A 26,603-nucleotide genomic window follows, 5' to 3' on the forward strand; every position below is an offset into this window, starting at 1 on the left:
AAATTATGCAAGAGTATCATGAACCACAAAAGGCACAATCAATATCACCCCTTGCTTGAGTAGCATGAAGAGCAAACCCCCCGACCATCCAGTGCCCAGGCTGCCCTGTGCTTTACTACAATGACAAGATTTACATTACAGCTGACACTGAAAACCACAATAGGGCCTGAAGCCAATGAAACATGGAGGCTGACATTTTTTCACTATTTGAAACATTTATATTTTTACTCCCTGCTTAGAAGCAGAGGTACCTATATTGCTATGGACACCTTATACTTTAGTAACAAAACTGGAGGTTCCTGTATTTTGAAACACAGAAAAAGTTGTAAATAGTAGAAAATAGAGCAGTAATTACACTTCTAAAAAGCTGGGACAATGTCTGATGTATTGCAGAGCCAAAGGCTTTGCGAGTGTCCAGCTGGAGGGCCTTATGCTTGGTGTGTTTTTGCCAGCTGTATGAGAACATCTTGAGCTTATGGGGTCGTGGGCTTCAAAATGGAGCAAGAGAGAGAGGTTGTGTGTGGTGCTTTCCCTTCAATGAATACTAATGCTGAGAGACATGCTGGTCAACACACACCTAAACCAAAGCCACAGCCACTCATACTGACTGTTATTCCAATTTTCAAGGTGCAACAATCATGATTCATGTGATGCAAAAACATGAATCTATAATTAGAGCCAGTAATCTCATGATACATCAAACAATTTCACAGAGAAAAGAAAAGATAATTGTCTGTCATATCCGCCAGGATAAGGTACCAGTGAAAACAATACAGCGGTAATATAACTTATTCATATTTGTTTAGGGGCAGGCATATTTGTTTATATTGCAGAATCTCATTTAGGTGGCTGGGTGATAGAAATCTATTGGCACAAAACTGACTTCTGTTACAACCAACACTTCCCAACAATAAGAGTAGAGGGTGAGAGATTGAGCAGACGCTATGAGAATCTTCAGGTGCTTGCGACTTTTAAATGGGATTTGCATATGTTCAAATGGTTTTATACTCCCCAGGAAAGACACATCCATGCTTCAAAATAGTACATAGAGTTTATTTGTTCTCTCAACAGTGGAGTTGTTAAAATATGTTGTCATTCTTGATGAAGTGCAACAGTAGAAGGCAAACAGGATTCTTTACATGCTAGATAGTCACTCACACACAACCATGATTTGACTTGGCAACAATCCCAAATAAAACCATACTTGCAATTGACCTGAAAGCGGGTGCTAGCAATACACACGATTGCCCAAGCAGTAAAACACGTTCCTTTAAGAAACAGGGAGAGAACGCTAAAACCAAATGCTAGGTTTCTCCTTTCCCCAATTCAAGTAGTTTTGTCTTTCTACAACAAATTCAAGTTCAAACTCAGAAATAAAAGGAAGAGTCCTGATGAAGAAGAATTGCACTCCTGGGTCATGGAGTGAAGGATGGAGACAGGGATTAAGGGAAGCCATCGGTGTTAACCAGGGTGACTTGCATCAGCAGTGAATGACGTGGGAGCTGCCTCACTGACGTGGTCCTGTGTAGCGGCCTTCGCTGGGTCCTGTGCCACGTCCAGCTCCGAAACTGGGTTTTTGAGACATGCCCCCACGGGAAGGTGGTCCTCTTGACCCACCTATCCTGTCACGCGGGCCCCCTGGGCCTCTGGGGCGGATGTCCCGCCGGTCACCTTCACGAGCGGAGCGGGTCTTCTTTTCCTCTACATTCAACCGAACATCTCCTCGCAGTTTAATAGGCTATAATATAAAGAGCACATTTGAAGGTCATTCTGGTGATCTCCCATTAGTAATAAATGCAAGAGCTGAGCAAGTTGTGTAGCGCACTACTTCTGAATTTCAAACATACCCGATTGCTGAGAATCTTCTGCACTGGCTCGGAGTCGTCAAATACCACAAATCCAAAGTTAGGCAGCTTGCCACCACTGTTGATTCTCAACTCAAGGACTGTGCCGTATTCTGCAGAAAAAAAATTAAGCAAATAATTTTACACTGCCTAATTGGATAAATTGGTTTTTAACAACTGAAATCAGATTAAAAGGAGTGTTCACCCAAAAATATCACTTACTCACTCTTATATGATTACATTTTTGAAGTAATACAGCCTTGGTCACCATTCACTTTCAATGTATGAAAAAAAAAAAAGACCGTGGCTGTCAGTCCCTATCTTTCTGCCTAACATGTTCAGTGCTCCATGAAAGTTATATGGATCTGAAACAACATGGTGTGTAAATTATATTTTGGGTGAACTACACACACACACACACACACACACCAAAACACAGAATTTCTATGTATATTGCTTTTAGAGACTCACGTTCAAAGAATTCTTTGAGTTCTGTCTTATCCACGTCATGAGGTACATTTCCAACAAAGAGCTGTTGGCTGTCGGGATACCGGACTGTTCTTCTCACCTCAGACTCCCCGCCCTCACCCTCTCGCACAGCTAACCAAAGATTAAACATAAGACACATGACACTTCCATCTGCATATGATGTATATCCTTTCAGGTTGCTAGTGGCCAAACCATGATTTGTGCCTTTAATCGAACTTCCAATTTTGTGGGAAGAAATGCCATTTATATGCAGACATGAGGTTCATTAAATTGTGCTGTGGTTGCCTTAAGCACTTTTGCCAGAGCCAATAAAATGTATACAAAAGTTGTTAAGTCGTCTAACGTCTTATACAACTAATTTTAAGTTAAAAAGTAAAGCAGCAGTATGGAAAAATATTGGCAATAGACAAAAGTTTAAATGCACTCCAGCTAGATAGCCTTTGCATTATTTCTGTATGGTGCATAACATGTGCGTTTAATAGTGCACCTCCTGGTCTTATTGTTCTGTGTGCTGGAGAGGGTCCTGGTCTTGGTTCACGTGGTCTCTGGTCTCTCTGGGGTCTCTGTGCTGTGGTCTGAGTTTCCACTTTCACCTCAACACGCGGCTAAAGATACAAACACAACACTGGAGTTATTCTCTGTTGTCTGTACATTCATTTATGATTATTATGCATTGAAACCCAAAACAATTACATCCTTTAAAGGATTCTTCACCAGCAGGATATTGAGAATGTCCATTTTTTTTTTTTTTAAATAAAACGGGATCAAATGCTGAGATTCAAGTTATTCCATAGCATGAATTAAGGGTTTATAACCAATTGCAGCACCCAGTACTATTGGCTAATACTATGGAACTTGTATTAAATATCATACTTGTGTTATTTTGAAGCTTGACCATGACAAACATGCCGTTTCAGATAAGTCTGAACCTAATCCCGAAAAGGACTCTGAATAGTACAAAATATTACGTGAAAGATCCATTAAGGGCGCATCTACCTGAGCAGATGGGACTCTGACAACATGTGGAGGGACGCCTGTGGTTGGGACCACTCCCCCTGGTGGGAGATTCTTGCTAGTGACTGAAGCCCATGAAGATGGCTGAGAACGAGAAAGAGCAGATGACTTTAATGTATTGTAACCCTGGTGATCTCACTTATCCAGTTTATGATGACAGTTTAGAATTAGAAATACAAGTCTGTTGGGGGGGTGGTAATGAGTGTGGTCTTACCCGGTTGTCCTCTAGCATGGTGGGTGTGGTGTCAGCAGGAGTGGGTGAAGGGGGCGATCTTTGTGTCTTTTCCTCAACGTGAACCTCGGGTTGGCTGACAGGCTCCTGTTTCAGCTCCACAGCTGCAGGTTCAGGCTCCACCTCTGCTTCAGGCTCAGTCTGGGTCTCTGGCGTTACAGACACCTCCTCCTGCTGGGCCTCAGGCTCCACACTGCAAAAGCCAACACTTCATATTAAATAACACTTCCAAAAATCTCTCATTGGAGAGGGCAGCATGCAGGTTAAGCACACATTTTAGATACTGAAAAACACTTGACAAGGTTGAAGATTGTAATAATTCATTACAATGGGTGGTTAATTCTACAGGTAAATTCCAGTGAAAAATCTATTGAGTTTTGTCTTGTACAATTCAATTTGTCTTTTGGATCCTCCAGCAAAGTCAAAAATCAACCATCTAAAAACAATGACCGTAAGTGTTCTAGGCTATAATAGGCTATATGACTAGATTGAGGTCAAGATGGATTAATTTTGGCACTTCTGCAGAAGTACTTTCAGAATAATTGATATGAATAAACAAGAATTACATCGTTCCTTTACCCCTTCTGCGACATCTTTACAAAACAAATAAAATAACTACTTCAAAAGGGAAATCATTCATTTGGCAAAACTAAACTGCTGAAAAATGGTTACCAAGGTGACTGTTCGTAGTATCCAGCAGGCTCCTCCTGGACCACCTCTGGTGAGTGCACTCGCTCTAGCTCTTCCACATCTTCCTCAGACTCTGTGAATAGCAGTAGATGAATGAAATCATCTGCTCACCGTGAGATTAAAGACCCCTGAAATAAATAAATTTTAGCTGCTTACCCTCAGGAGGTTCCGAGTCCGAGTCCCCAAATACCTCGTCCTGGTACCGGAAAATGTCGTTGTGTACATAAAACTTATTAGCAACAGTGCCCTAAAAAGATGACATGGAAATACACATGAACACATCGAACATTATTAGTCCTGTCCAACAATGGATAATGACCTGCAGAAACAGACAAAATGGCTATAGGTACATAAAGAAAATTCTTTAGAAAAATGTAAAATCTGAGCTGCCGCCTATGAAGAGCACATTTGGTTGTTCACGAACACAGCTGCATTCATCACAGGACACAAGTGCACGGGCAGACATCCATGTGACGATGACATGGCCAGGCCGCTATGGTGCACAGCCGGCGCTGAATCAGTTGATCAGCAGGAGATCAAGATAAAGGGGAGCTGGAGGTGCCAGTCTGAGAGAGAGAGATGGACGTGGCCATGTTGCCTGTGGGTCCTTATGTTTGTTTTATATTGAGATCTGGTTAAACTTTACATTGACTGTTCAGCCAGTTTACACCACCTCATCCGGTTACAGTGGTGCTGAAAACCGGAATGCGCCATTGTGGAGTCCTCTCCGCTACCATCCGTGGCCATATGCCTGGGGATGGAGGGGGTAGCTGCCGGCCGCCAAGAGCTGGAGGAACTGCTGCCATCCGCTGAAGGGGAGGAGCAGATCCGTTTGCCAGGAGTCGGCGGACTCGCTGCCATCTGCCAAGGGAGGAATGGTTGAGGACCAAGCGACAGTGTGTCCGGAAAGCCGGCGAGCAAGTTCTTCTCTCTTTCTTTGTGTGTCTCCGCTCACCCTTTCCCTCTCTCCACCAGGTTCAAGGGAGGCAGGGTGGACCAACGGCTGACAGAACAGCTGGAAGGGCAGCGTCTCCCCTCCAGAGTTGTGTGAGGAGTTAGTCAGGCCAGATCAACTGAATCAGCGGAAGAGCAAGATAAAGGTGAGCCGGAGGTGCCAGTATGAGAGAGAGAGATGCACAAGGCCATGTTGTACGTGTGTCCTTATGTTTATTTTATGTTGAGTTTGATTAAACTTGACGTTGACTTCAGCCGGTTCCTGACTTCTACTTGCCCGTCCTTCTACTGTTACTATACGTATGCGAGCGTTTGAAAGTAGCCCGCTAAAATCAAACAGCGAGTTGCAACCGAATTGTGGAAGAGCTTGATATTGCTAGTATTTTTTTAGCATCAGCAGCTATTAAAATATTGAAACAGAGATTTTTTTTGGCACCAGTCGTTGCGGCGCCCGGCAGTTTGGGAATCAATATGAAAGTTTCCTAGTTTGTTCAGTATCTCGTGCAGAAGAGTTGCTTATTAGATGCCACATAAAGACCTTTATAAATGCATCTCGAAGCAAATTTAAAAATTGTATTTGACCATCTTACAAAAGGCATGCCATGGGAATGAGAACATGCATAGACGAATCACTGTCATTTAGGAACAAGATTGTGTTGATGTCTGAATCTAAATAGTTACCTTTTTAAAGATTAATCTCACAGCTGTAGAACAGACCCATTATTTTAAAAGGCATTGAAAGAAAATCTATGTAAAAAAAAATGTTTCCCCACAGCTTTTCACTAAATGAAAACAAGGGAGAATGAGATCTAATCCTGTTGATATGTACTTTTATATTCATTGATTTGTACTTGATACTGATACGTAGTAGTTTAATAGAAAAAGGCATTCTTTGCCTTCATACATCTTTACTAAAAGATTTTTTGTGAAAGAACAAGGTGTGCAAAAGGCACTCCACAAATTTAAGTTAGTTGAATACTGCATAATACTAAATTATTAATGTGGGAACCAGCCAAGTTTATTATAATACTGAAATGTCATTATTTTAAGGACTAGATTGGTTTTAAAAGCAATACATTTCTATTGTATTTACCTGCAGCTTTTATTTTGACACTGAAATTGCCTACCATCAACTAATGCGTGCTTTATGAAACTTGATGGCCAAAATAAAGGCACATTAACTCATTGCGATGTTCATAATATTACTAAATTTTATATTGTCAGCAAACTCATTTTGATTACATCATGAATTTTCTATATAGTCACCCAGCCCTAAATGAATAACACAAATTGAAAGCAATCTCACAAATTTGACATCACATTAGCTTACTAACAAGTTAATTAAATTAAATATTTCTAAATCTGAAGCTTATATATTTTCCATGACCATGGGAACCATGTTAATCTGTAAAAAGTAACCTAAAATATTAATGATGCCTAAAATACAGGTCTTAGGACACACCAAGTCAAATTTCAATTTGCACATTATATTTTTCAATTATGCAAGTCTTTAAATAACTGTCAAAGCAGACAAAAGCTTTTAAGACGTGTGGCTGCATTAATTGTAAATAGAATTTCAGATCCATAAAACGTATAATTCACCTAAGGTATATATATAAATAACTTAAGGAATGTTCATACCTCTGGTGCCAAAACAAATGTCTGCATGAACTTCCTCATGGGCTGCATGTTATTGGACAGCTCCCCCATGACTTGCACCACCACTCCCTCATTCAGGGTGGCATGGGCATCAACATGACTGATCTTAGTGTGACAGTCACGGAAACTGAGGGCCATTACCTTTTTGTGGATTTCCTGTACAAAATCATAAAAACAAATATAGCACCAAACCTCTGCAACACAACTATCATTAAGGCATAATTCACAGCAAGAGGAGCACTGGTAATAAAACACTTACAGATTGCCCATAGACTGCTTCTTCTGGTTTGCCATTACTGTCCAGGCCACCGTGTACGTAAGATGAGTTCTTGCCATAAAACCTAAGAAAGATTCCAATAAGCATTTTAAGTTTAAGTTAAATTACCACTTCTTAAGCATGCAATTAGCTGATTATGAGAAACTGATGAATCGTTTAGTACATTAAGAATTTTTTGTGAGGCTTATCAAAGATAAACAAATATATATATTCTTGGAATTGAGCGATTGTGAGAAATTACATTAAAATGGATCTTATAAAACCAACTTCCATGGGGCTTCAGTTACTGTAATTTCCGTCATACTCAAATTGAGTGGCATGTAACAGCCACTGTAAAGTTCGAATTTTAGGTAAAATTATAATCAAGAAAACAGCTGTGTATGGAGACAAGTGATTTTAACCTGTGCAGGTAGTCGGGAGCCTGGTTCAGCAGGGTGTAGTACTGTCGGACAAACTCTCGCCCGACAAGCTGGGCACTTGGCTTCTCCATCACCATTTCTTTGGTCAAACGTTTTCAGCTAAAATTGACAAAAGGACGACTGATCATTAGATTCCAGGGAGGATTAAAAAAAAATAAGCAAGTACAACACCCCCAATATTTATACCATGATCAATAAAAACATGTAAATTATTCATACTGTAATCCCCCCCAATGTTCAAGCCAAATCTATGCCCTTAACCACGACAGACCTTTCGGTGAAACTGAAACAAATCCTTTGTTAAGCCCATCAAGATTGAGACGCAATGAGGCGGTTAGTGTCGAAGCCATTTCCATAGATTTCCACCGGGAATGAAGTCGCACCCTATGTGAACAGCTGTTAAATCCTCACGGATCCGCTGGTTTAGATGCTCATTATATACGGTGTGACTCTTTTCCCAAGGGAAATATGAGATTTATTCAAATGATCCATTATGATATGTGCTCAACTAGGCCCGTTTATCAGAAACCACCAGATGCCTCGCTGTACGTAATCACAAAGTGTAATTCATTTGTGATCATATAATGGACCAAATGACATAGCTAAAAATGAAGTATTTTCACCGGCAGACTAAATCTTAAGCGAATCACTGGATTTTCTTAAATCGTAATTAATGAACTAGGCACGTGTTTAGCACTTTGTCCAATTAGCTTGAGACGGTTATCGGCGTCAAACAATGCATTTACACACGATAAATGCAGATAATTTGCCCAAGAGTACCACTAAAACCGAAACAAGACGATGATTACGGTGTGAAACACGAGGCAACACCAGACTCTCTCTCTTTGACTGAAATGTCGGTTAGCGGTGAGACAAATGTAGCTAAAGCTAATCCTCAAAGCGTCGAACTAAGAAAAAAATAATACTCCGGCAGCCTAACGTTGAAGTTTACATCTACGCACCACATATAAATCAAATACTTATCACCCGCTGTGTTGCAATATGAAAACGGAGAGAGTAACTATTTTAAATAAATAGAAAACTTCGCATCAAGCACATGGCTATTAGCTGCGCAAGAGCTAACAGAATCAATAAGCTAACCGCACGAGAACACTAATAACATCTCGCGAACAAAGGCAACGTTACCTGTTTTAAATATGGGGCACTACAAATTCTGAAAACTTACCAGAGGGGAATCTTTAATGTTTGTGTGAGGTTGCGTTTGAAGTGATTTTAGTGAAGCAGCTCCTGTGCCGGTAGCTGTTAGGATTTTAGCTCAGACACTGGCAGCGCGTGCGGTGTATTGCCGGTGTCTCTCGCATTAGCTGCTACTAAATTATCCGCTAAGTGACCGCATAAACTGTCAGCCAATCATATCGTCGTAGATGATTGTTGCAGCCAATCAGCATTCGTTCACTTTAGAAGCCCCCAAAATTAGCCAATGAAAGTCGACTTTGAAGATCTGTTGCAAAAACGATACTGAACGGAGGCAAAGCTAGGTTGTTAGGGCCGCATGGACATGTTCAATGTGGAGATGCGCAGTAGCTAAATTTGTTGTGTAGCTTTATGAAACAACGGATTTGCCAGGTCATGTCCGTGTAGATTAGAAACGCTAAACCACACACAAACTAACACACTTCTTATTTTAGGTCGTGTGAATTCAAAAACCCTAACAATAATGTACAAAGGAAGATAACTTTTTGACTGTTTGGCTGGTCTTTGCTGTTTTAATATGGTCTCCTAGTCTTAGATGGACAAAGATGGTCTCCCAATTTCAAACGACCAATTTGACCAGCAGGGGAGTCTTTGCTGATGTGATATAACTTTCATCGATATTGAGCTTTTATCTACAGCTTATTTATATAAAAAATATATATATATAATTGTAGGTGGGGGCTACTATAAATTGAGATGTATTGTCCACTAGGAGGCGACACTTCCCACTCATGAACAATTGGTGGTTCAAGAGATCCAGATCATTTGTTTGCAATTAATTAAGGATTAATCAATCCGCAAACAAAGCATATCTATTAAACCCCACCAAACTTCCGGCAGCTCTCATTAGCTGAGTACTTAACTGAACAAATTTGAAAAGATGATTGGGCAGGCAGAAATACAACCCACGGCCTGTTCAGACACTATTTGTATTTGATAATGAGAGCAAACCGCTAGATTTAACAGATTTTAGATTGGACTACAGACAGTGAGAGTTTAGCTAATCTAACAAACAAAGGAGCATCTTAGTTTTTGCTATTCATTTGTAATTATTACACTCTCCTGGATTGTGTCAGATTAGGCTATGTATATGGATAGTTGTATGTTAGAGTTCGAGTTTGTTATGTTGGGTTTTAGTGATATGTGCCACTATTCTGTTTTTAGGCTTAAGAAGGTGTATAGAAGAGTGTTTCCACCCCTCCTTGTTGCAGAAGGGGGCTGAACTAAGCTCAGTGTTCTGGCTGGAGCGTTGCCATTGTTTGAGATTCCTGACATGGGTGTCTGGCTGGGAGGGTAAGCCTGGTGAATGGGTAAATGCTTTCTGTAGCTCTGCTTTCCCATGACTGTCTATTCCCCAGTGAGACCATCAACTAATTTTCCCACTGCTTTGTGCTTTATGTGCAAAAATAACTTCAGACGTGAATCTGTTTTTGTTTAAAATTTTAGTAGGTTAACTATAATGGTTATTGAAAATAATTAACACAGCGTGTAAACCTGTATGCTTCTCACAATAAATACACTACTTCAGTAAAGGATATGAATTCAAGCATGCAAAAAAAAATTATATAGTCAGAAATACAACAACATAAAAGTAATAACAAAAGTTATAATAATTGTCCTGCTTTCTTAAATATCTAAAATTTTTAAATGTTTCAGAAAATTCTCTCTATATAAGTGGTACTAGAGCTTGCTAGATCTTTGCTTTTATACTGGAGTTCAACTTAAAATAAGTAAAATGTACACTTGTATTCAAACAAACATATTTTGTATTCAAATTTATAAACAAACATTGTCGATTTTCTGATTTAGTATAAATTATTAGGAAAAAAAGATCTATAAATATATATGCAAGTTTTTCATGTCAACATGTTTGAGTTCGATTTGTTTGGGGTTTTTCAAAATGTTTACTGTTTAGAGCAAACTTCATTGAACACTAGCCACACTGGCTCTGAGGCTTAAAAATAATTCTTTAAATATATGGTCCCAAAATATATTTTTAAATACCACGGCAAGACGGAAATTACATAAGCATTAACTCTAACCTCAATGAAACTGTTAACAAATGTGTTCAAGATTTTTCACCCCCATTATACGCAGGGTTGGGAGAGTTACTTTTGAAATGTATTCCACTACATATTACAGAACATGTGCTGTAAAATGTAATTTGTAACATATTCTGTTAGATTACTCAAGGTCAGTAACATATTCTAAATATTTTGGATTACTTCTTCAGTTTTCACTTGTTTCTGCCAGTACAGTAAGACAAAATACACATGTTAAAAATAAATTCTCTGAAAAACGTAAATATATTATGCAGTGTTGTTTCAAGCAGTAAATCAAACAAATTTTTATATATTTTAACAGGAAAACAATAAAAAAAAAAAATGATCATGAATATCAAAGGCCTTACCTGAAAAAAAGAAATTATGATCTAACGAGAATTTTCTTGATAAAAAATATGATCGTACATGGTAACATGTGCAAATAAAATGGCTAGAAATAGCATTTTAGCTTAGCGTAAAGCTGACAATTTACACAAGTTTTATTTATATTTCTTCTGCTCCAAACTTACATCAAACTTACTTCTCTGTCTGATTGAATGAATGTAACACTTCATAAGAAAGTGTTTAACCGCTGTTCAAATGCACTTTGGATCACATAATTTATATGTATAAAAGTTTTCCATCTGAAAGGATTAAATATTAAATGAAACAAATGACAATAAAAAGCAAAGTAATCTCTTCAGTAATCAAAATACTTTTTGAATGTAACTGTATTCTAATTTCCAATGATTTAAATTGTAACTGTAGTGGAATACAGTTACTTATATTTTTTATTTTAAATAAGTATTCCCGTTACATGTATTCCATTACTCCCCAACCCTGTGCATACGGTAGAGTGTCCCATTTAAAGATTTATAAACATTCTTTGCACATTTACTGTATAGTGTTTATGTAGTGAATTCATATTTACTTCTGCAGAAACACCATATTTGTCAGGGTTTCAGAACATATAAGTGTACACAGGTAATGCAATAATCTTTCTGGGGAATGGAGATAAAGAAAAAGGGAGAAATGCATGTAATGATTGAGTTTGGAAATTTCAGTAGCTTTTATTTATTTAAAGAGTTTCATGGTGCCCACATTGTGGCAAATGTATGTGAACATGTTAGAGGGTTAAAAAAAAAAATCTCATCCTGCGAAATTTCGTCCTCTTTTAATTCAAATAATATTTCCTTATTATTAAAATAAAAAAAAAAAACACTCAACATTTCACCCTGATTTGTTTGACAGGTAATGAGACTCAAATAAAAACAACAACCTGTAGATCATCAGGGCTCAAATTTAAAGATGTTTTAAAATGTAATTAAGAAATCAAAACAATAAATACACCACCAAAGAGTGCAAAACACAAAAAATATAAAGTTTATAAAGCAAGCAGAAAGAACATTTATTTAGAATCTTTATTTAGTTTTTGTACATTTCCACCATCCAAATTTACATAAAATCCAAGCCCTGATTCTGATTTAAAAAAAAATTGTAGATCCATTTCCAAAACAAAAATGATATCTTTCAACATACATGGTTCATCATAGGCTTTAACTTCTTTAACACAACCTGTCCAACATCTATTTGGCCAACTTCAACTAACTTCTGAGAAAAATGGGCAGTATTTAATCACTCTTTGTGTGTCAGGAGGGATTTTCCTGTGCACTTTTTTAAAATATTGATGTTTAGGGAATGTTTAGTGGTATATACAGGTTGTTACAAAATGCAATTAGCACCTTTACTTTGATTTGAATTTAAGGGTAAGCATCTCGTCCCAATAGTAACTAGGTAGTCTCAATGGTAGATGTGCTTTAGATGACAAGATCCTTGTCGACATCCTCTGAAAACAGAAAAGAGTCAAAGTTAGCTAATAAAATAACTGAACAACTCTTAAAAATGTAACAAAAGTAAAAGAGCAAAGTCAAATACTAAGAAACATACGCTCTTTGATTCCAAAGCAGTTGGCCCATTCCTCAATGGCGATGTACTTGTCCTGGTCGGCATCACACTGCTCAAAGAAGTTGGTGGTGCAGTGCTCCATTGGGATGAGAGGAGCACGTAGAGGGGCCAGCTCAGTGTGGGACAGGAATCTGACAGAAAACACAAGAATCAATGTTTCGGCATTTTATTTGAACATTTTTTTTTTTGTTATATTATTTCAAATTGCTATGGTTGAAAAACTCATGTTTCAACTAATAATTAGACATGAAATCAACTTCTGTTACCAAAAACCTCCCTGCTTGTCGTAGTGACAAGGTTTATAGTAGATTAGTGTCACTGAATGGCTGGATGTCTGAGTGGTGTCCGGAGAATAGCATAGGGTTTATAGACAATTGGAATAGTTTTTGGGGTAGACTTGACCTGTTAAAAAGAGACTGACTCCATTCCTCCAGGGAAGGTTCAGCTCTCCTCTTTGGAATTTGTCTCATAGATGTAATAGTGGGAGTATTTGACTAACTGGGGCCCAGGTCAGGAAGCATACAAACTGGTTAATCAGAACATCTGCTAGCTGCGTTGAGATGTCACACAGGTAAACTAGATATCATATAGAGACTGTGTCTATTCCCTGAACTTCCAAACACAAAATTCTCACTAAATCATTTAGAAAAAAAAATTGTGGATGCAATGACACCCGGGACGGAGAGGTTTGGCAATCTTGGTGTGCGCACATGTTAAATTTGTACAGAGATGATTTCAGGTAGTTCAGGTAGAACTATTCTTTCGGCCACTAAATATAGCTTTACTAATAATCTTCTAGATTTATCTAATATACTCCGAAAGCCAAAAAGTATAGAAGAACTTGATGTAATAACAGAAAATATAAATACAGTCTTCTCTAACACTCTTGATAGTGTCACCCCACTAAGATTAAAGAAAATTGAAGAAAAAAAGACCCACACCATGGTACAATGATCACACTCATGCTATCAAGAGAGCATTACGGAAAATGGAACACCAGTGGAAGAATACAAAATTAGAGGTATTGTGCGGTGTTATGAAAGGATAGTGTAGCTACGGACAGTCACTAAAAGCTGCCAGGTCAGCATATTTTAGCAAACTCATAGAAAATAACCACAACAATCCTAGGTGTTTATTTAGTACTGTGGCTAAATTGGTTAGGAATAAAGCCTCGACTGAACCAAATATTCCATCCCAGCTCAACATGACTTCGTGAATTTCATTACTGATAAAATTGAAATCATCAGAATTAAAATTGGAATTATGCAATCATCTGTCACAGTACCTCAGAAAACAGTGTCTCATAATTTTCCTCACAAGTAACTTCAATCAGTCACTGTCATAGTTCATGAAGAGCTATCAAAACTTATCAGAAACATCAAAAGCCACAACATGTATGTAAGATCCAATACCAACTAAGCTCTTAAAAGTGGAATTCCCTGTAATCTCAGAACCTCTTCTTAATAATATTAATTCTTTGCTGTCCTCAGGACATGTTTCAAGAAACTTTAAAATGGCAGTTATCAAACCACTTATTAAGAAGCCACAGCTTATACTGGAGAATTGGCTAATTATAGACATATTTCAAATCTCCTGTTTATGTCGAAAATACTAGAAAAGGTAGTATCCTCCCAGCTATGTTAATTTCTACAGAGAAATAGTAAATATGAAAATTTTAAGTCAGGATTTAGGCCACATCACAGTACAGACACTGCACATATCAGAGTTACAAATGACTTGCTCTTATCATCTGATCACGGCTGCATTTCTCTTTTAGTATTGTTAGTCCTTAGTGCTGCCTTCGACACCATAGATCATAACATTCTCTTGAATAGGCTTGAGAATTATGTTGGCATTTGTGGACTTGCATGGTTTAGGTTCTATTTAGCAGACCACCTCCACTTTGTCAATGTAAATGAGGAATTTCAAATCAAACAAAGTTAAGCATGGAGTGCCACAGGGATCAGTTTTAGGGCCTCTACTTTTCTCCTTATATATGCTTCCCCTAGGAGATATTATTAGGAATCGTGGAATAAGTTTCCACTGTTATGCCGATGTTACCCAACTTTATATTTTTTCAAAACCCGACGTAATTTCACAGATCTCCAAATTAGTATCAATGAAATCAAAGTTTGGATGGCCAGAAATTTCCTTTTACTCAATTCCAACAAAACAGAGTTACTAATTATTGGACCAAAAACAAGCAGCTAAATATAATTTGACTCTTGATGGATGTACTGTTACATCGTCTTCTACAGCGAAGAACTTAGGTGTTATATTTGATACCAATCTGTCCTTTGAAAATCACATTTCCATTGTTTGAAGAACAGCATTCTTCCACCTCAGAAGTATTGCAAAGTTTACCCTGTTGCTGATGCCGAAAAACTAATTCAAGTGTTCATGACCTCAAGACTAGATTATTGTAATGCATATAGAGGATGTCAAGCAAGTTCAATAATTAAACTTCAGGTGGTTCAAAATGCAGTATCCAGAGTGCTGACTAGAACCAAGAAACATGATCATTTTAGCCCCGTTTTATCATTGTTACATTGACTACCTGTCAAAATTCGTATTCATTTTTGTATTTTGTTAACTATGTACAAAGCTTTAAATTGTCTAGCTCTGCAGTACTTAAGTGACCTTCTACCATGCTACATTCCATCACGTTCATTAATATCGCTAAATTCTGGCCTGTGTATATAGTTTCCAAAATATCAAAATCCACAAAAGGAGGTAGATTATTTTCCTGTTTGGCTCCTAAACTATGGAATAGTTTCTCTAGCACTGTTTGGAATGCAGACACACTCACTCAGTTTAAGTCCAGACTAAAGACTCCTCTATATAGCCAGGCATACACCTAATTTATTCATCAACCCACAATTAGGATGCTTTAGTTATGTCTGAGGGAACCAGGAACGTACATCATGATCTATAAATCTGCAAAAAATTGAATGGAATCCATGCTGATATTATTCTATTTGTTTCCCTGTCTCAACCTCGGGATCCATTTCCCAAGGATACCAGAGCCGGCCAGGTCTAGCTCAATTCCTGCTTGGTGTCGGACTCCACTGCTAAGTGTCTCTGAGTTATGACAACTAAATGCAGCCAGTGCCATCCAGACATGCCAGACAGTCTATTATGATGTACTTAAGAGGATGAACTGATGCCAAATCCCACCATAAGACATGGGAAACTTCATATGCCACTGTCTGAACCTTGGACTTAGGATAGACCACACCGAAATGACCTGCCTGTTGTACAGCGATGCACTTCACTGATCTCTGCCTCCATCACCTTTGTCTAATGATGAACTATACTCTTAAAATGGAATACACTAACAATAAATGAATTACCAACAAAAGCCTTCATCAGCCAACTAACAAAGGACAATGCATCTATGTGAATTTCTGCAGTTAATCAGGATGAACTTCAAAGACATTAGTCATTGATCTTACAGTTCATATAAAATCTTTGTTTAAAAACTGGCCCTTAACATTTACTTAGTTTACTCATTTTAAACCATGACTTGCACTGCACATAAAAAAAACTAATATTGGCATTATATGCATGCTGTCTATCCAGAGAGGAACTGGCCCCCACAGTGTGCCTGGTTTCTCCCAAGGTTATTTTTCTCCATTAACCAACATCATATGGAGTTTTTTGTTCCTTGCCACAGTCACCTTCGGCTTACTCACTGGGATTCTAAATACAATTATTATTTAATAATGTATTTTTATACACAATTAACAATCATTTTTAATCAAACAACACATTGATGACTGTAACACTTAATAGATATTATGGTTACTTTTCTTTTAATGCATGATTTTCTGTAAAGCTGCTTTGAAACGTAGCGGTCTACTCTGTTTAGTGACAATTACAGTGCAGAATTTACACACTTCGCCTTAAGTATGAGAGCAAAACAAGCTGGAATAGCTTAGAAAATTTAAAACTAGAGTAATTGCACATACCCATCAACAGGGTGCAGGTCAAGCTGGCCAAACTGCCAGTGAACAGGGAAGATGTACATATTGTAGTTCTTCTCAAAGTCCAGGGCCAGAAGGTCCAGAGAATGTTCACCAGCCTGCAGCCTCTTCTCGTTCTCATAGATCTTCTTCACCTAGATTCAGACGATGACGTTAGCTGGTGTTTTAGTGGTTTGCCATCTGGATTCAACTAACTTTAACTGTCTTGACCTCAAGAATTTGTTCAATTATATTTGCACAATTTTGCGACCAGTGCAAATTCCTTTCATGAAAGGAGGCTTTTACTTAAATTATCTTACAGTGCATTATGTGGTGCATGTAAAGGCCAATAGAAAGCTAAAAAGTTTAACAATATAATACATTTTTCAGACTATGAAGAGCCAAATGTCAGACTGACTCTGAGTTTCTGCTTCTCAGTGAGCAGATTATTCTCTTCATCACGCTCGTACAAGGTCACCAACACGTTCTTCAACCAGTCCCTCATGCGAAGCGGAAACTCATTCAACTCATTGTCCAAGCAGGGCATGATGTCTGGGGGAAAATTCAAACATTAAAATACAATATATTTTAAATAAATAATAAACAAAAACAGCACTCTAGCATGCCTCTTGGTGTATACTGTACTCTCATGTTAACATTATAAAACTCTGTAGAATATACTTTGGAGTTTTAAAAAGGGACAAATTACAGCCCCATGGCTAATATTAGTTATGATCTAATTAGTTTGTGCCAGAAACATATTTTTTTGTTCATCCCTAACTAAGGCACCCTGCCTAGCCATAAGACAATGCCACAGCAGAAGCTCCATCTGAGCCCTTCAGTCCCAACTCATCCCATCAGAAATACAAGAGCTATGGAGGGGGCAGATTTAGAGGGGATTCAATGTGCTTTTTGGAACAGCCCTGGCAAGTTCTATCCTATCATGTTCTCTTCAATTGCAGTGGGGCAACAGTGACACCTCAAAGCTACAAGCCATAAATCACACCAAAGCACTCACTTTTATGACTGAGATGGGTGGGTATAAAAGTTAGATGTATTCTGACGCAAACATTCTAGACAGTTTGTTTGAACTTATTTTCCATATTTGCCTCTAGTGTCTTGCACTTACATTTGCAGGGTCCAATGTAGTCCATGTGCAGCTTGTGGCCCTTCTTGGTGCCCTCCAGGGCGCATTTGGTAGCAAAGAAGTGGCAGGAGGACTCATAGGTTTTGTTGTTGGTGCCACAGACCTGTGAAATAAATGTCATAAATGTGAGAAACCATACATTTTATTGTTGTCAACTTGACACACTATTGTTTACTAAATTAATTCAATGTCAATCACAGTAAACTCCAGGCATTGCTGTTACTTTGCATGTGAAGACTTGAGACAGATGTCAAATGAAGGAAATTACTTAAAACACACACATGCTCAAACTCTCCAACTGGGGCGGGGCAGGTCAATGGGTCCTGGCACACACACATTGGCTGGTTGCTGTCGTCGACTTCACATACTTTGCCTTTCTTGCAGTGATGGTTTAGGCAGGGGTCTGTAAGGAAAAAACAGGGAAGGCACAAATACACTTTATACATTGTCTGCAGGACCCCTTTTATTTATTTCTGATCCTTTTTTAGTTACCTCCACTGGACAGGAGGTGTTTTAAAGTCCAGATGTTGCAATAGAGGCGTGGTCTATGCGCACAGTCTAGTCCTTCTGCAATGTGCTTTGATTTTCAGTTGAAATTATTTGTTGATGATTTTATTTAGTTTATTTTTGTGTTAATTACAAATCTAAATTTGCAGTTAAGTTTAAGGCCATGTACACAATGTTTTCGGTAGAAAATGCAATGATTTAGCTATATTTGCACCTCTCATCCAAGCTGGAACAACATTTTCCTCCACTGAAAATTTAGACTATTGAAAAGGATCTCCAGTACCACAAACTTTGAAAAATTATGATGTTAGAAACTGGAAAACTGAGATTTCAACCAAACATTAATTAGTGTCGACATAGTATAAATCTCCCTTTTTATTCCATTTATATTTTTCTTTTTGAGTAGTAACATAAGGCCTTGTACACAGACTCCACACTAATAACAATTTCGTTTAAAAATGCATTGAGTTAGCTACGTTTAGGCCTCTCATTCACACTGGAATGGCATTTTTCTCCACTCAAAACTTAGACTTTCAGAAATTCTCTCAAGTACTGCATACTTTGGATAACAATGATGTTTTAGTATACAGAAAACTACGTTTTCAAAATAAAACATATTAGTATGGATGTGGCCAAAATCCCCATTGTAGTACGACAGAAAGGAAACAATTCTGAATAGTCACTATATTTTTTTCATTTTCCTCCTTTTAAAAAACAATAATAAATAATAATAATAATAAAACAAATGTAAAAAAAAATTCTCTAGACCATTTTTCTTTCATTCCCCTTCCCAGATATTTGATGGTCGGCAAACACATTATGTGGCTGGATGGCTGGCACCTAGTCCGTTATAACCATAGTCTGACAGAACACATCATTATTTGACTTACATACAGTCTGCTATTACCTATAGCCTCATGTACTTCTACACAGAAGGAAGACATGATTCAATCAGCAGATAAATCTCTTGAGGTAAATAAATCTCTCTACTGCACAAATCCCTGGTATGAAAATAACCATAAAACAATGGTAAATTGTTTGAGGTGTAGAAAACACTAAATGATGCACAGGTTGATTATTCTGGGTAATGTATTTGACTCACTCTCAGCAAAAACATCCTCCACAACTTCAATGGCCTCATCAAATTCTCCGGTCTCCACCTGGACTGGGTTGGCTCCCACTTCCAGCTCCTGAATTATAAGACAACAATTGTGGGTATGGCCTGTATAACCAAGCCCAGTTTTTTTTAAACACTGCTTTACTCTTTAAAAAGAGGCTAAACTTCAAATGGGCATGAATGACCCTTATTACTTTCCAGCCACACCTATAGTTTTGCTTCTGTGACCAAATTTGACTGGCATCTGTGAGCACAAGTGGCAAAGCATTGAATCGTAATTGCTCCCTTTCAGATACATTTACAAACTTGGATTTCAGTTCCCTGGGGAATTTAACAGGAAAATTAACATGTGTATGTGTATGAAAAAACATCTGTTCCCTTTATGGGGATTGAATTGTCTATTTTTGACCAATGGCTGGTTTAACAAGACTTATTTAAAATGCAGCATAGTCTGATTTAAGAAAATAGAGAGCGTTAGCTTTTTTTATATATATATAAATTAAATATAACGTACCTCTTCAACAACTGGCTCGTCCTCAGCCTGCAAAAGTATGAAATGGAATGAAGGTTTAGAAATACCACAACACTGTGAGTTTTAAATTGTAATTTTTATTGGTTTACACGACAAACTTGATTTATTTGTTTGCCTTTTTTTTATGTATTATTTATACAAATAATTAGTCACCATGTTTAGTTATTCAATATAATATAATATAACTGGTAGTGCATGGCACTATTGCAAAACCATGGATTCAATTCCTTGGGGTTGCAGTTGCTGTCACTTTGGATAAAAGCATCTCCTAAATGCACAAATGTTTACATAGAGTGACTTACTGGAGCAGCCATAGTCTTGCCAGTGAGGCAGATAAGGAAGAAGATCCAAACCCTCATTTTGAGTTTCAGCCTAAGGAAAAATAGGCAAAACATACATCATCTTCTATATCTATTGTCACAACACAATGAAGAAAATAGTATGTATGTACAAAATCATCCAATGTATTAACAGAGCCAAGAGCAAACATAATCATAATCATGTTAGAATGCATGTTTTGAATACGTTACTGGAGTATGAGGATTGCAGTGTGTCAGTCACACACACACATTCGTCCCAGTTAGGTTTATATTTATTCCTTTTACATAAGTCTGCCAATGTTTTGTGATTAATATCACACCGAGTCAACAGTGAGACCTTTCATAGACTAAGTGAGTATTGTAGCACCTCCTCACTTTTTTTTCATGTATGCTTAATGTCGGCTAACTAAACTGCAGAAGTCAGTCTCTCCAAACAGATGCTGAGTGAGATAAGAGCTCAGCTTGTCTTTGTTCTGCTAGCTCAATTGCCTTCCTCTTGCTCAAATAGCCCCTGGAAGAGGGTCTGATGTGATATGTTCTCCTTGAGAATCTACACTCTCTGCAGGGTGATAGGGGCTGTTTGTCAGAACTCAGATTTTTTTCTCTATCCCATTTTCTCTGTACTAAAGATTTCTCTCCCTCTCATCTCTCTCTCTCTTTCTTTGTCTGTCTACTTTTAATATAGACATGTTGTTTATGGCTGGAAAGTTCAAAGAACCCATGAGTATACCATCATTGGGGTGATTGAATCAACTGCTGCACTTTGGAGGCACTGAAGGACATGAAAGATCAAAGTCAGATGCTATTGTCTTTTAATGAAAACACAGACATAGTATTGGAGCTAATGCTCTACAGCTCTGAAACAAAACATATCCTGCCATTTCTGAGCATGAAAGGCCTGCCCTTTTATCTTTTCAGTATTTGGTTGAAATACTAATGTTGCATATGTGAGATTTTAATGGCTCATAACATGCCAATGGACTTTTTTATACCAACATCCAAATATTAGGTTACATTTATGTGGGTGTTTAAGGTAAAGTGTGTATCTTAGTTCCTGTAATTATTTGCCATTTCGATAAAGTTTTTCACCATTTGTAAACAACTTGTTGCCTTTCAGGCTCATTTTAAATGGTCTTCTGGTTTTACAATGGAATTTTTAAAAGTTCAAATATTCCATATAGTCAATGAATATGAGGTCATAAAACAATTATAAAACAATTAGCCAAACACTGTGTAAAACTGTTTTAGACATAGCATGTTACTTATCATCAAAGGACATCTCTACTTCCCAAATGTCAACAAACCAAATATTGTTTTATGATTGGCAATTTGGTATTTTTGGTAATTATTTACTGAGGGAACATCCATCACCCCAACTCACTTGTTTTTAAAGGGATAGTCCACCCAAAAATGAAAATTATCTCATCATTTACTCACCCTCATGCCATCCAAAATGTGTATGACTTTATTTTCTCTGCTGAATACAAACAAAAATATTTAGAAGACTATTTCAGCTCTGTAGGTCCTTCTAATGCAAGTAAATGTTGGCCAGAACTCTGAAGGTCCAAATATCATATAAAGCCATCATAAAATTAATGCATATGACTCCAGTGGTTTAATCAATATCTTCTTAACTGATCCAATCCGTTTTGGGTGAGAACCGACCAAAATGTAACTCCTTTTTTCACTATAAATCTTGGCATCAGTCTCCTTGGTATTCATGATTTCAAGCTCAGTCACACTTCCAATAGCGCCATCTAGTGCTTTGTGCATTCGTCAAGCACTTGGAGGTGTAATCAAGCTTGAAATGATCAGACCTAGAGACTGCAATGGCAAGATCCATCCATCCATCCATCCATCGTCAACCGCTTATCCTGTGTACAGGGTCGCAGGGGGCTGGAGCCTATCCCAGCTAACATTGGGCGAAAGGCGGGGGACACCCTGGACAGGTCACCAGTCCATCGCAGGGCCACACATAGACAGACATACACTCACACTCACCTCCACATCCACAGCAATGGCAAGATGTACAGTGAAAAAGGAGTACAATTTTGGTTTGTTTTCAGACATTGAAGACATTGATTTAAAAAACTGGAATCGGATTACTGATGCCTTAATATTATATTCTGGCCACCATTCACTTGCATTGTAAGGACCAACAGAGCTGAGATATTCTTCTAAAAATCTTCTTTTGTGTTCTGCTGAAGAAAAAAGTCATACAAATGTAGGATGGCGTGAAGGTAGGTAAATAAGTGACTTTTTATTTTTGAGTGAACAAATCCTTTAAGATTCTTCAAATTCATGCATCTTGTGTGTGTGATGAATCTATATCATGATTCATAAGTCATGACTTACAACTAGTTCATTTGATGGTTGACTTTTTAAGTGACTAAAATCTAAGCCAATTCCCAAATGTCAAGCTGTGATGGGCATAATTGTGCAGGAGTTGAGAGAGGGTGGGATTACTGCATATTATCTGTGCATTCATAATTGGCAGAGTTGTAAAGCTCATATGGGAATAAAAGGGGCTTCTTGAAACTACTGAACCGATATTAATTTGCCCAGCAACTACAGAGAATCTCCTTGGTTTGTTCAGGAATGTCCATGAGATTGGTTTAATTATTTGCATAAATTAGTTAGAAGTATATCCTATATCAGACTGGCAGTTTAAAACAGCATTAAGTTGATTGCATTGTCAAATATTATAGATGTCTGTTTTTGAAGTATCCAAGAGTCATTTGTTCTCAGAATTTAGCAAAAACGCTGCATATTAAAGTTAAAAATATGGCCAGCTCAGTCCTACTGTCTTCTGAAGTTTCATGGAAATCTATGGATCATCTGTTAAATTTGACTTGATGTGTGCTTCTTGAGTAACCCTTTTGTCAATTCAGTAAACAACTCTTTATTTGGTATGATTAGTAGTATTCATGCTAGAGGACATGAAAACAGTGTAAGTCAGGTTGTCAACTCTTCAATGGCCCTGCTTTTATTGGCATGGGAAGAGGAGGTTCCTGCTCATGAGATGAGGTCAGATGCCTAGACTTAGACATGGAAAAGTACAGAGACTCTGTCATGTTCTTCAAATGCTGATGTGTCTAAATGTGTCAGACAAGAAATCTTTTAGGTTATCCATAAAAATACCAAAAATAAAACAATTTCAATGTGAAAACAGGCTGATGGTGTGAGCAGTGTGAGTCATAGGAAGAAGGAAATGACCCAAAATCATCTCCTGTTTTTATTTGGATATGTTACTCTGTTCCTTTCAAGAGCCATTTTGGCACATTTAAGTTTATATGTCCATTACTTTGGTGGAGTCACTTTAGAGCAAAACAACTTATTTTATTTGGAAGGTCGCGCTCAAAATCAAACATGCACGAACTGAGGGAAAGTCAGCGGTATAAAGGATGCCTTTTTTGCCTAGTGTTTAATTGGAGTTAAGTTAGGTCAGCAGGTTGCGGGGTGTATACACTGGGAGGAAAACTGTGGCTCTGTGCTGTGCTGTTTTTCAAAGATTCAAGAAAAACAAATGAGTATACTGGAATAAAGTATCCACATTTGCAATGCTAAATCGTCTTGCTGCCAAAGATCTCTTACAAACAAACAAACTCTATACAACATATGAAGTAAGATTTCATGAACAATCCCCTGCTTTGAGGGATGAAATATCATCCAAAGTAGTTTAAGCTTGTTAAATAAACACAGATTATCATCGTCAGTGCCCAGATCTGGGACAGAGAATTTGGCATCACGGGCACACTTGATTTATGGAGCAGGAAACCTCTTGGCACAAGAGGTAAACCCCTACACAAGCCACCTGTCCATTACTTCACAATTATTGCCTTGCATCTGTGCACTGTTTAGTGCTAAGAAGAATAAAACAGACCCCTTCTCTTTAAAGCTCCCCTGAAACAAACAGTGAACCTGCCAGCAAAGCAGTCACATAAAAACAACAATTTAACTCAATAAAAAGTAGAGTTTCAACAAACTGCTATTGGCATAAGGCTATTAGGCCAAAACCTGCTTCAACAGCATCAGAAACGACACGTTTGTTTTACTTGTGAGGTTTTGTTTCACAGGAAGTGAAAGCTTGTCTCTTTGTAACCTTATCTTATTTTCTGTGGTAACAAGAAATAGCTAAACCTTGTGCAAAAAAAAATATTTGTATCCTCTGCTGAAAAGCTTGCTATCGACACGGATGAGGTATGCCAAGCACAGGGGCCTCAGAGGTGGACAAAAGGCAGTCAAAAGAAAATAACTGAGCAGATCCATGTAACCCGAGTTTACAATCACCTGACCTTTTTAAGTTATTCCCCATCCCCCACAGCTATTTCTAAATTAGACCTCTCTGTTATTACGGCCCAACTGTATCTTTTTCTGAGTGTAAAGAACAGAGCAAAAATGATTAAATTTTAGCCCAAGTGTACAACCTTGAAAAGACCTTATCTGTGACCAAGAAAATATGACTAACTAATGTAAATTCTGATCATTTCCTTAAAATGAGCCGTTTCGTAAACCGCAATGTAAAAAAAAACAAAACAGGTTTACGGGATTGGTGCTAATCCACATTTTTGACCTGATTTGTTGCCTTTTATGCTCTCTAATCCATATTTATTGTAAACATAAGCCTCAACAGCAGAATAATAAATCAAATATCTGATTTGTAGGTTGTTTTTCCTTTGGGATACAAACCCTTCGCCCACAGAACTCTCACACAGAGACCAATCTCCATCTGCTACAGATGAAAAAACTGATTTAACCTGTTCTGTTTCACCCAAAGGCACAAAAAATCTTGTAGGTTTCAATAAACCTTATTTCTCTCCACCCATCTCTCATGAAAATCTTTTTGGTGCCGAGGGGGGGAAACATACAGTATCCGTGCCATTCTTAAATCCATTTCTTAAAAGAAAATGCATCTAGTCTCATGCATCTGGCTTTAAAATTAGCCATTGAAACATGTTTAGAAATAAAAATTTACTTCACTGATTAAATACTCTTTCTATCTTTGAAATGCCCTTTTGAAAACCTTTTGGTTGTCTTTATAATAACACCAACACCTTTGGCAGCTGTGCACTGTCAGTTTGATTCACACTATTCTTGTTTGTCTACAGAAGCTACATCTGCTTCATTTCGACATGTCTCAAACAGCTGGTGACAAATTGGCATGGAAACATGCATTACTTTTGATGGGAGTAATTGGAAGGGAAGAGATCTGACGCTTTCTCTGTTACCCCTCCCCCTTCATCCCAGACATTCTGTCCACCCCTCCTGCTGCATATGTGGCACACAATACCTCAGCATTGTACTGCTCTGAACATCACAGTACGCTTTTAATCCTCAAACATTGAGTAAACAGCACAGCAAGCACATTTGCCTTGTTAATCTAAGTTTACCTTCATAAATATTTCTTAATAAATAATTAAGCGACACACAAAGTCTACATGAACAATAGACACCTGCTCTAGTGAACATTTAACCTTATGAGCTTTCTGTTAAACTGCTTTCAAAAATGCATAATAAAATGCTTCCAAGCAAAGTAATTTTAAATCGGAAGTACTTTAAAAGTAGTTTAATATGCTGACAAGAAAAGAAAATCAAGATAATATTTATGACAGCTGTTTTGACAATAGTTTTTAAAGTATTAGTAAATCAACACTTGATTGTGAGATTCTTATTGTTGTCATTTTTATTTGTAGAGAGTGGTGTGAAGAGGAGGAAAAGTAATGCTCTTACCTTCTGTCCTGTCAAACAGAGAAGCCCTTGGAGAAGTCAGCTGGTGAAAGGGTCTCAATCTTTCTAACAGCACAAGTTCACACAGAAGACATTTGCTGTGGGCAGGCCCAGTCAACCCCCTTCACTCAGTTAGAGTGGGATGTCCCACTGTTAACTCTGTGTATGCAACACATGTGGACATTTATACTTAAGTGTATACTCTCCACCACAGACGTTCATTTAAGTTCATGTTTAAATTTGACTGTACATTCTGTTTTTATCAAAGGGCATTCACTTTACTATCATTTTATAGAGTGTAAAAGATTCCTTTGTTTAAAAAAAAAAAAAAAAAAGAACAAGACTTTTGAACAAGCATGGATAGAGCAGCATAATAGGCTAATTAATAATTGTGATATTTGTGTCTGATCCAGGCATTCACAAGACTCGTCCTAGCATAATATTCTTTATGTCAGGTGTATTGAAGTAGAGACAGGCCAATACAGATC

At 37.7% G+C, this 26,603-nt stretch overlaps 2 protein-coding genes across 2 annotated transcripts; both read right to left on the reverse strand.

The window, feature by feature from the left end:
• Window positions 1–1,038: 1,038 nt before the first annotated feature.
• On the reverse strand, window positions 1,039–8,897 carry LOC127663504 (ras GTPase-activating protein-binding protein 1-like). The gene is made up of 12 exons (XM_052155106.1): window positions 8,765–8,897; window positions 7,561–7,677; window positions 7,142–7,223; window positions 6,865–7,038; window positions 4,426–4,516; window positions 4,252–4,342; window positions 3,562–3,772; window positions 3,330–3,431; window positions 2,821–2,938; window positions 2,316–2,444; window positions 1,848–1,957; window positions 1,039–1,738 (listed from the first exon to the last, which is right to left on the reverse strand). Exons 2-12 carry the CDS (start codon window positions 7,653–7,655, stop codon window positions 1,508–1,510), a joined length of 1,434 nt encoding a protein of 477 aa, XP_052011066.1. The 5' UTR covers window positions 7,656–7,677; window positions 8,765–8,897; the 3' UTR covers window positions 1,039–1,507.
• Window positions 8,898–11,880: 2,983 nt separating this feature from the next.
• Window positions 11,881–26,203, reverse strand: LOC127663435 (SPARC-like). The gene is made up of 10 exons (XM_052155034.1): window positions 26,119–26,203; window positions 20,371–20,440; window positions 20,051–20,077; window positions 19,522–19,609; window positions 18,194–18,315; window positions 17,895–18,015; window positions 17,184–17,317; window positions 16,772–16,920; window positions 12,783–12,931; window positions 11,881–12,681 (listed from the first exon to the last, which is right to left on the reverse strand). The coding sequence occupies exons 2-10, from the start codon at window positions 20,425–20,427 to the stop codon at window positions 12,653–12,655; spliced, it is 876 nt and encodes a 291-aa protein (XP_052010994.1). The 5' UTR covers window positions 20,428–20,440; window positions 26,119–26,203; the 3' UTR covers window positions 11,881–12,652.
• Between the last annotated feature and the right edge of the window lie 400 nt (window positions 26,204–26,603).

This window comes from Xyrauchen texanus, chromosome 23, assembly GCF_025860055.1.
Source record: "Xyrauchen texanus isolate HMW12.3.18 chromosome 23, RBS_HiC_50CHRs, whole genome shotgun sequence".
Lineage (NCBI taxonomy): Eukaryota > Metazoa > Chordata > Actinopteri > Cypriniformes > Catostomidae > Xyrauchen > Xyrauchen texanus.